Source organism: Apteryx rowi, unplaced genomic scaffold (assembly GCF_003343035.1).
Source record: "Apteryx rowi isolate R43461 unplaced genomic scaffold, aptRow1 scaffold_129, whole genome shotgun sequence".
In the NCBI taxonomy this organism is placed as follows: domain Eukaryota; kingdom Metazoa; phylum Chordata; class Aves; order Apterygiformes; family Apterygidae; genus Apteryx; species Apteryx rowi.
This window is the reverse complement of record NW_020447519.1, coordinates 1489868-1500143: the sequence shown is the minus strand read 5'-3', so window position 1 is coordinate 1500143 and position 10276 is coordinate 1489868. Positions and strand designations below refer to the sequence as shown.

General features: G+C 37.8%; 1 protein-coding gene across 18 annotated transcripts in view; it reads left to right on the top strand.

Moving 5' to 3' along the window:
* Positions 1 to 10276, top strand: part of KCNMA1 (potassium calcium-activated channel subfamily M alpha 1) — a 545549-nt gene that overhangs the window by 133587 nt on the left and 401686 nt on the right. For all 18 annotated transcript variants that reach the window (XM_026056020.1, XM_026056024.1, XM_026056027.1 and 15 more), the window contains exon 2: positions 3163 to 3327. In XM_026056020.1, coding sequence (XP_025911805.1) covers positions 3163 to 3327 — 165 coding nt within the window. The remainder of the gene's footprint in view (positions 1 to 3162; positions 3328 to 10276) is intronic.

Here is a 10276-nt window from a genome sequence, read left to right as displayed (position 1 = left end):
CAGCCTGTCCAGGTCTCTCTGAATGGCAGCACAGCCCTCTGGTGTATCGGCCACTCCTCCCAGTTTGGTATCGTCAGCAAACTTGATGAGCGTGCGCTCTGTGCCTTCATCCAGGTCATTGATGAAGAAGTTGAACAAGACTGGACCCAGTATACACCCCTGGGGGACACCGCTAGCTACAGGCCTCCAACTAGACTCTGTGCCACTGATCACAAACAGTTGCTTTTCTCCTTCGATAAAATGACTTGTTTACTATTTTATTGAGTGTTAGGGAATTTTATTTTTATGTTCTTATGAATAATCAAGTGTTGAAAATTCAGTTTGAAATATTGACAAAAGGGTATGGGGTAAGGAAGAAATATGGAAGCAATAATTGAATTTTCCAATGTTAATATTTTCAAGTTCACTACCGTAAAATAGACTTTTGCATTCAGCTCTTTGTTCAATTATTTGTAGATCTGTGACTTTTTATAACAAAATTTATATTTGTGAATGTTTCTCAGCAGGATGTGCATTCTCTTCATTTTAAACAGGGTTGATGGGTGAAAAAAACAAGAAACCTGCGGTTTCATCCGTACTCTACCAATGACTTCTCTGGAGACTGGGTTTGGCACTTAATCACTGTCTGTTTCTTATCTGAGAGGAAGAAATAATTACACTTCCCTTACCGTGAAAGCCACATTAATACCATTATTGCGTATAAACTTGTACAGAGTAGAAAAGTGTGCAGCACACTGTGGTCCACTGTGCTGCGCAGAGCAGGATCGTGTAGTAAAACCTGCCCTGAAAAGTTTGTGTTCTAAAAGACAAGCTGTAACTGCTACAGAGGGCAGACAAACTGGAGGGAAAAGAGAGCGCCATGAACGGCACAGGATGCACGTAGGTTTTTAGAAGTCCGCAGCGCCCCGGCAGTGGCGGGGGCTCCTGGTGGGGCAGGGCTGGGCCCCTGCCCGTGGGGAGCGGGTCGGCTCCAGCCCCGGCATCGGGCACCGCTGCGGGGCGGGCTGGGGAGGCGAGCCGCTGAGCCAGGGTCCGGATCAGGCCCTGGGAGGTGAAGCAGGGTCCGACACAGTCCTGTGACGGCCAGGCAGAGCTCTGGGGATGGGGTCAGGGGCCGTAGCAGAGCTGGAGCCGGCACCGCTGCGGTGTCGCAAGGCAGCGACTGACGGCCCCAGGCTGGGCTGAGATGAGGGGAGGCTGGTCAGGGCCACTGCGGCCTCTTGGTGCCCTCAGGGCCCTGGCGATGTGCTTGCCTAAAGCTCAGTGCTGTTTTGTTGCAATGTCTGGTATATACAACTGCATCATCCATTCAGAAAGAAAAAAAGACAGGTTTCTCTTTCTTTTCTGATTTATAATCAAAATACTGGTGGTGGTCAGGGCATTTCTTTAGGACCAACTTGTATGGCTTGGTGATAACATGGGTCACAAATAGTCCCTAGCCAATTCTTACTCTTGTGGAAATGTCTTGTGTGTCTTACTGTCTTTAGCAATGAGCTCACTTCAGTAGTTTGTGCTTTGTGCATGTGCAATGCAGTATACTTCTTTCAATTCTGATTGCAAAGCATCTGATTCATTGTATCCATATTTATCACTGAATGAGGTCCAGTTATGTAAATATAAAGTAGTTTTTATCTTTTGTCTGATTATTTGCTCAAAAAGTATTGAATTACTGTTGTAACGATGAATAATTTGTTACTAACAATATAGCCATCTCATGCTCTGTATTGTAATTGCTAGTAACAAGATAGAGCCCACATTTAGGGTAGGAGAGTAGCAGAGAGGAATCTGGTTAGCTAATTAAGATGCAAAACCGTGCAGTTCTGCAAGAACAACTGTTGGGCTCCATATTACGTTTTTAGAGTTACTCTGCTGCTGTCCTTTGACAGATTCAGTGTAACTGCTTCATTAGCTCAGTACTGCTCTCAGGAAGCACCCTTGATGGTGTGCCCAGCTGCGTGCCCAAGGTCAGCTCACAGCTCTGCATTCTGACGGAGATATGTAGTATTCCTACCGTAGTAATAACCACTCAACAGGTGTCGAACGTCTTTGCTTTAATAACAGGAATCCCAAAGGGGATTAAAGGCATTTCATGCTTAGTGGCCTATAGGCAAATGATCTATAAACAAGGTCTTCCAAGCTGCTGGTCTGTGCCGAGTGCTCAAAGCCCTAACATAGATCTATAGGCACAGTTCAGGTGCTGCGTACCTACCTCAGTCCTGGATTTTGCTGCCTCACCCATGCTTTGCTTGTTTAACGTAACTTGTGAAGCGTTCAGGAACTCTTTAGTGTTATGCTGTCACTGCTCAAGGCACAGTCTGATACTTTGCATATGATATGTTTTAAATGATGTACAATCCAGGCAGGCTTTTCCTATCACTGCCCTTGATTTTTGTGCAGCATCCATGCCTGTAGCACATAGGCAGTTAGAGAAGCACGACATCCTTGCTGCAGCAGCATCCGTGAGAGACTGATATGAATTCCAGTGCATGTGACTCATCAGTCAGCTTAGTGCAGCTGAGACTCCTTTAATTTCTAGCTCTCCGTTCTGCAAGAGCCAACACTTACTGACAGAAGGATTCCTGTGATATATTAAACACTTTCATTGAAACACTGGTTCACTGATAGCATGGCAGCTCCCTGAAGGTTCTCTACAGTGTATGTTGTTCCCCTCACACTTGATAATTATTGTCTTGTTACATCATGCTTCTCAGAGGAGGTTTACCCAGATAATTAATTCTAGTGATAATAAATTCAAATTGTACATAATTTATGTTCACACTTAGTACACATTGATTTGAACTAATAAATTTTCCTTCAGTGTATGTCTGATAAGTACATTTATAAGCAGCTACATAATTGCATATGTGGCTCTTGGTAATTATGCTGCATATAGGGATGGAACATATAGCATATTTTGTGGCAAATATACGTTTTTAAGATTTAATGTCAAGGACTATTGTATTAGCTAGCTGTTAGTAATCTAGTTCTTTAGAACAGCTACTTCTATAGGACGTGGGGATGTAGCCTGCTTAGTTTCTTCCAACAGGAATCCAAGAGGACTGATTTGCTTATTTCCTGGCACGCACAGTATAGCCACAACTATATGCTGACCCTTGGTGACAATTTGTTAAGTATTAACAAACCTCAAACCTTATTTTGCAGGAGGCCCAGAAGATCAATGGTGGTGGAGATACACAGGCAGATGGGGCCTGCAAACCTACAGATGAAAAAGAGGAGAATGTGGCAGCAGAAGTGGGATGGATGACCTCTGTGAAGGATTGGGCAGGAGTCATGATATCTGCCCAGACGTTAACTGGCCGAGTTCTTGTGAGTTTTCTGTGATTTTTCTATATTCTTATTTCAAAGAGCATTTGTTAACAAATACTGTGTTTCCCAACATTAGTGGAGGATTTTTGGTTGGTTTGTTGCATCAGCACTGAGTCAGTCTCCACTTTTTTGGAAGTAAAATAACAGACTAATTCCTGCTGCACAGTAGAGACAGCAAGTAAAAAAAGCTCTCTTCTGCCATAGTTTCACATTTTTTTTTCCCCCCAGCCCAGCTCAATATACTTGCACTGTGATTTTGAACTCTGCTCCAAACAATGGACATAGTAATTTTGTATTCATATTATGGGGTAAAACTACAGGCCTACTTTCTCTGGAAGTAAAATTGCACTAGCAAAAATGGAAGCCAACTTGAAAAATAGGCACAGTGGTATATATGCAGATAGTGGTCAGAACTGTAAAGCCAAGTTTGAATTGGATGTGCAATAAAATTTAGGATACTTTCCAAAGACGAGTAATGATTTTGTGTTTTCTCTGTCTCTTCTTCTGTTGCCTTAGAAAATATTTAATCATGCAAACAGTTATGTGTCAAATAGAGATACAAATCAGGTATTGATAATATATGACTTGCAGCTTAACTTCACTGGAAAACTTTATGGTTTTCACTTTATTTAAATTTAAGTATTTTATAGCCTTGTCAAATCGTACTGAAATTCAAAGGGTTTTCTGTGGAGTCCACTGCAGTCAAAGGTATCTTCTGTATGATTTTGATTAGTTTTCCTGTTAGAATGCACGTACTTATAAATTATCAGATGAAACAACTTAAATCCCATCTCCAGCTAAAACTTGTGTAATCCCAGTGAAACTCTTGGACTAGTTTGGGTTAAAATGAAAACAAAATTTGTGTCCTTGGTTGTTTACTTTGATTGAGAGATATTTTATTGTAAGTCTGTTCTTGTCTGTATTTTTTTTTTTTTTTTGGGTGGGGGGAAGGAGTGGCACTTCTCGGTTAAGTTCTTTACAGTGAAAAGTTGAAGTGGCTCACTTGCTACCATATTTTTCTGTTTTGTTTAGTTCTGCAATAATACTATTTTCATTATTTTTTTTAATAAAAATACCTTCTGCCTCTTTGCTTCTGTTACACACTGACTTTTACCAATAGTTTGACAGCATATTCCAGTGTTGCTTTTAGCATTACATATGTCTTTTATGTAAAACTGGCATATTGATCATTTTATGAAAAGCAGCATATTGATTTTTCTCATGCTTTTCTGATATCTTCAACATTAAAATGACAACTCTTAGAGTCATACTTCTTCTTCTGATTTAAGTGTCAAGGATAGAAGTTACCCAAAAGCAGGAGTCTTATGTTACTAGCTATTTAATCATAAATGAGCCTGTGTTGTCTTTACTGAGGTAAATGCCAGCACAAATGCAAACAGACAGTCAAAGCCAAAACCTAAAATATAGAACATATTTTACTATGTGTTTTTCTTCAAGATACTGGGAGAACTTACGCAATTTCATTTGGCGATTTTCTTTCTTTTCTTTCCTGTTTTTGTACTTACAGTGCACCCTTGTCTCTTAGAAGGGACTAGTTTATTTCCAGAGTTTTATCTCTAGGCAGCTGAACAACATCATAGGGTCAGGTTACTTCTGTGAGTATGTCTATATTCATGTCAAGAATGAATATAGACTGTGACTATTCTACACATTGGGCTCATCAGGAGTGTTAATCATCTGAGACATATGAGTAGCAGCGTAGATGCAGTGTATGGAGTCTGATAGTTAATTTTGCTGAGTTTAGAAAACAAGATGCATTTAACAGGGCGTGAATCAGTTTCAGGATTTGGCTTGATAGAATGTAATTTTTGGAGGACCATTTGCAGTATGAATATTTGACTATTGATTTAAAACTTACATTACAATAATATTTGCTTAAGGTTAACTGCCTCAGTGAACAGTTTTGTTAGAAAGAATATTTACATTATTTGTAGATATAGGATGTAGCTAAGTCAAGTTCAATATTTTTATCAAAGTGATTGTTTGAAAATACTATGACTTACTCATGAATTCCTACTAACAGCCTGTCCCTGCCAGCTATTATAGTTCTGATTCAAAGTGTGTGTATATATATATATATATATATATTTTTTTTTTTTTTAAGAAAGAGCTGGTGACTTTACAGTGCTACAGAATCAAAATTGGATGAGGTATCTGCAGCTAAAGAAAATATGGTACCTTTTTACACTGTAAGTGAGAGTTTAAATTAAAACTAATCTAACACATCCACCATTTAAAAAAAAGAAAAAAAAAGCGGTCCACTGAACATGGACTTGGGCAAAGAGTTGTAATTGATCTTTAGTGCAGTGTGATACCTGAAGGCTGTTGTGCAACTGCTGCCTGGATTTATTTGGCAACTGAAAGAGACAAGCTGGCAGTGTTGTATATGCATCAATGTAAAGTGGAACCTTATTAGCATTTTCTTCTCATGGAAAAACTCACTTTATCATTCTTACCTGTGCAGTTCTTTTCACTGAAGTGGATCCCAGTGAAATGGCAAATGCTGTCTATGGAACCAAATTGAGTGTTTTCAGGACCTATTTCTGCTGAAGCCTATGTCAAGTCTTTGACACGTCTAGTCTAGCTTTTATCTCTTTCCCAGTAATCTCATAAAATGACTTCCTAATTTAACAAATCAGATTGCCTGGGTGCCTTGTGAATGTTGGACTAGATATTTATATAGTTGCTGCATCAATAATTATCTCTCAGTTTTATAATCAATTATTATACAGTTCTATTATCTTTAAATTATGATTTTCCTGACTACCTATAGTTGAAGAAAATAAAGGGCAGCAGCTTGAGAAATACAGGACAAAACTTCACGGCTCCACGTCTATGTATTTGTAGTACAGAATCACACTCATGTCAATGTAAGACAATTCTTGTGTAAAAGCAAACATTTCTCTTTAGACAACAGTAGCTGTAAATTGTAAGGAAACCTTGAAGAAACAGAGCAGAAGGTCTTCTTCAACATTATAGCTGTGAAGCTAGTTGAAAAAATTACAGCTTTTTTTTTTTTTAATTTAGAAATTATGCTAGGTGTTAATTGTTCTTTTTTCTCAAAGATGTACTTGAGAAACAAGGTTGAAAAATGTTTAGAATATTCCATTTCAAAATGGTCATTGTAGGTTTTTTTGGATACCCTAACTTCACTAAAAATGTGTCAAAACTTCAATGAAAAGTACTAAAAATAATGCTACAAAATATTTTCAGCTGATCTGACATGACATTTTTATCAAGTTATTTATTCAAGAACTTGTTGAATCATTAGCTTTTTAAATCTTTGTCAAGACAGATAACATTTTCCAAATAATGTATTTCAGTGCATCTATCTGCAAAGCAGAGAAGTTGCTTGTTGCTCATGATCTGGGTTGTTGGAGACAGTTAGTGAAATGATTTAACCCATCCTGGTCCTGAAATCTTTGAAAGAGGAGACTCCCCTCCCACTAGTTTTCTTAGAAATCTTTAATGAATTGATGGAAAACAAAACGAAGAGTTCCATAACTGAAAGCAATGCAAAAAAATATATATTGTTTTCTTAAATCTCCTCCTGTTTCAGTGATAAAAGAGGAGAAATTACATTTGAAAAAGTTAAACAGGAGAAATCAAAACCTTCCCAAACCTTGAAATATTTTCTTTCTGACTTCAAATTAAATGTTCAACTAAAAAAAAATAAAGCAATAAAGCAACCTTTTACATATCTGAAATTTTCTGCAAAATCTTATGACAGATGTCTCGGCTTGCCAGCTGTATTTCTTGTGAACAGTGGGGCAAAACCAGTCTTGTTATCTAGATTTTGGAAGGATTTTTTACATACCCATGTTAGCTCTCACAAGGAAAGACCAAAGATATGGCTCTTGTGCAAACTGATCTGTGTGTACAGACTTTTGCAATTTCTCTGTAGAAGTGATTCTGAAAACTGGCAGAACTGATTTTCTCCCTGGCRCACAAGCTTATCACACTGGTGCTCTTATGTAAAACTCAGTATTGTTTGCCCTGATTCTTGCTTGTTTTTTTGGGAGAGCAGAAGAATTAGTACTGCCATGTTACTTGCATTAACTCTTCAGAAGCGGTAAAATAGACCTGGCTCTTCAGTAGGAAGTGCTTGCCGTGTGTCATTTCCTAGTGTATTACTCTGTCATCACTTGAGTATCTGACAGCAGATTTATTGGAAAGGATGGTCTCTAATAAATATATCTTTTTAATATCTCCAGTTGTACCCTTAACTCTTGGTCATGTGATGTAGGAGTTGTCTGTTTCCTGCTCTTCAGGACGCTCCAAACCAATTCCAAGAGAAAACCATTAGGTAACAGGTTTTTGTTTGTTCTCTAGGAGTAATTTTCATTTTGCTAAAGAGAGAATTCTCTTTTTTTCTGCAATGAGAGAAAGAAGAATGAGAAATTTACTCATTAAAATTTAAATCATCAAATTGGCAAACCATTTGACCATCACTTGTTTTGCCATTGTGTCAACTTACTATCTCAGAGTATGTAATTCTTGTTTGTTAATGAGAGCATGATTACATGAAAGTGCCATGTACGTGGGATTGTGCTACTATTGCATTTCAGTAGTTTGTTTGAATATTGTAGAGATAGAATGCTGAAATAGAACTAGGCACTGATTTAAAAAAAAAGAGTTTGTACTGCTTTAGGAGCTTAAGTCCTACTTTTGACATTTCAGAAGTGGCTTACGCACAAAGGAATATTCACACTGCCGGATATCATCTGGATRGTAGGCATTGGAAAGTGTCATTTCCAAAGGGTGATTCAGAACATCCTCCAGTTAGCATCCCCTTTTGTCTTCTCAAGCAGTACAGGAAGATGAGCTGGCTAAGCACAGTTCATGAAGTTGTGTGGTCTGCATATCCTTTTCCTCATTCTTTAGGTTTTAAAGCATGACTGGGACTGGATCTTTTGGGTGGCACAGCCTTTGAAAATGTGTCTCATGCTCTTAAATAATGTAGACACGTAGAAGAATTTTACATACAGCTTAAAAATCTGTCCATATTAAATTGCATAAGCCCATGATTTAAGAACATGCTAATTGAATCCAAGCAGTGCTGTTTGCAGTTGATGTTGAGTGACATAAATATAAATTACAATAAAAGATAGAAATTGACCTAAAATCTGTTTAGGGAAACAGTGGTTTATTTTGAAGTGCTATATAATGCTGTTCCATGGTAGATGATGGAAAAAAAATCAGATAGGAATTCCTGAGGTGGGCTTCTCAGAAAAGAATCAAACACATTCATAATTAATCTGAACAAGCAGGAAATTAAAGGTGTTTATGAGCTGGTTTTGCTTCCTGAAATTAATTTTTATTAATCATTTGAGTGTGAAGAAAAAGACTTCCTTAATTATGTAATTAAAGTGGATGATATAGAAGATAAAGCTGAAAGTGTATTGTTATCACAGTTCAAACTAGGACACCCAGTTGTATGTGGGCACTCCTTTAAAAAAAGCAAACAAAAAAGCAGGAAAGAAGGCTGAGGTAGTAGTGCAAAGCACTACATCATAAAGGTGTCAGCACATCATGTTGGTATCTTTTAATAATCAGTGAAAGCAGGCAGAAACCTGTAGTTTTTTGAACTGAAGTAAATATTGTACAATTGTAATTTCAGATGCAGTTTATTTAGGTGAGGAAGATGAAGAGACGGTTTTATGGACTATTGGATTCTGTAACCAAGCTATTATTTGTCATCTCTCACCGATTAGCTGACCTTTATATTAGGCTTTTGTATCAACACAATATGTTGATCTCAATGTCATGTATTGTAGTGTTATAATATTTATACCACATTTAATGGCATTTACCTGAATACCTTTCAAACCATTTCCATAAATCAATACCAACTCACCAGATTCATCAGAATATCGTSTATCACTGTCTTCGCTTAGTTGCTCTCCAGTTTTCAAAAGGCAATATTACTGTTCTTATCTGCACTAGTTTTCATTTGAGCGGAGAGGATGAAATTACCTTTTGCATGATGGAAGCTAGATACTCACTGCTTTCAGTTTGAAAAATTAGAAATAACATGTAGGTATTTAGTCACTCTCTCTACCTGTGGCTACATATTAAAAGAAATGGTGCCTGTATTATTACTATTATTATAGTTGGGTGGACATACCCTCAACATTTTTCTGACTAGTAGATCCACAGTTGTTACAGGAGCAGTGAAAAGCCCATGCAGATCTTCCAGGAAAAGATGCTGCATGCTTACCAAAATATATTCTGTTGGCTGACAGCTTTTTCAATGTCAGCTGATGCACGACTTATAGCTGGTTCTACTAGTTGTCAGTGTTTCGTGACCTGTAAATGCATGGCAGAGAGATGTGCTTTGCATAGCCTTTTAGTGCAGTGCCAGGTAGTGGTTTTGCCTGCTTCCTTGGCTCCCAGTACCTAAAGAAAACAGCATCAATCAGAAATATTTAGGTTGCTTTCTTAATGGTCTTATTGCTTACTAGCTACGTTTAAATACCTAAAGAAGAGGAAGTAGTATGTGAAGGTGCTTTTGTGTCTTGAATTAAAAAGTGGCTGTATATTCCCCAGTGTACACTTAGACTGAGCTGTTCTGTAGCATAGTTTGGTTAAAGTGTGTAATTGTTGCTATATTCTCTTCATTTATTCAAAAAATTCAACCGTCATTCTTTTTTTGGGCTCTGGCTGTCCCACATGTTCCAGGGATAAAAAATGCAAGGCTTGCAAATGTTTTGGCAAGATAGAGCAAAGTTTTGAGGTTAGTAATAAAACTTGGGACTAGTTTTTCCTTCACAGTGAATTTCATTCTGCAATGTTTGTACATCTTAGTTTCTGAGAAATTGGTGTCAAAACTTTAGCATATGATTCAAAGTTTGAATCAAAGCTCACCAAGTCAGTAGCGAGTGCACCAAATTTTTACTATTGAAAAATCTAGACCTTTGACTGGATT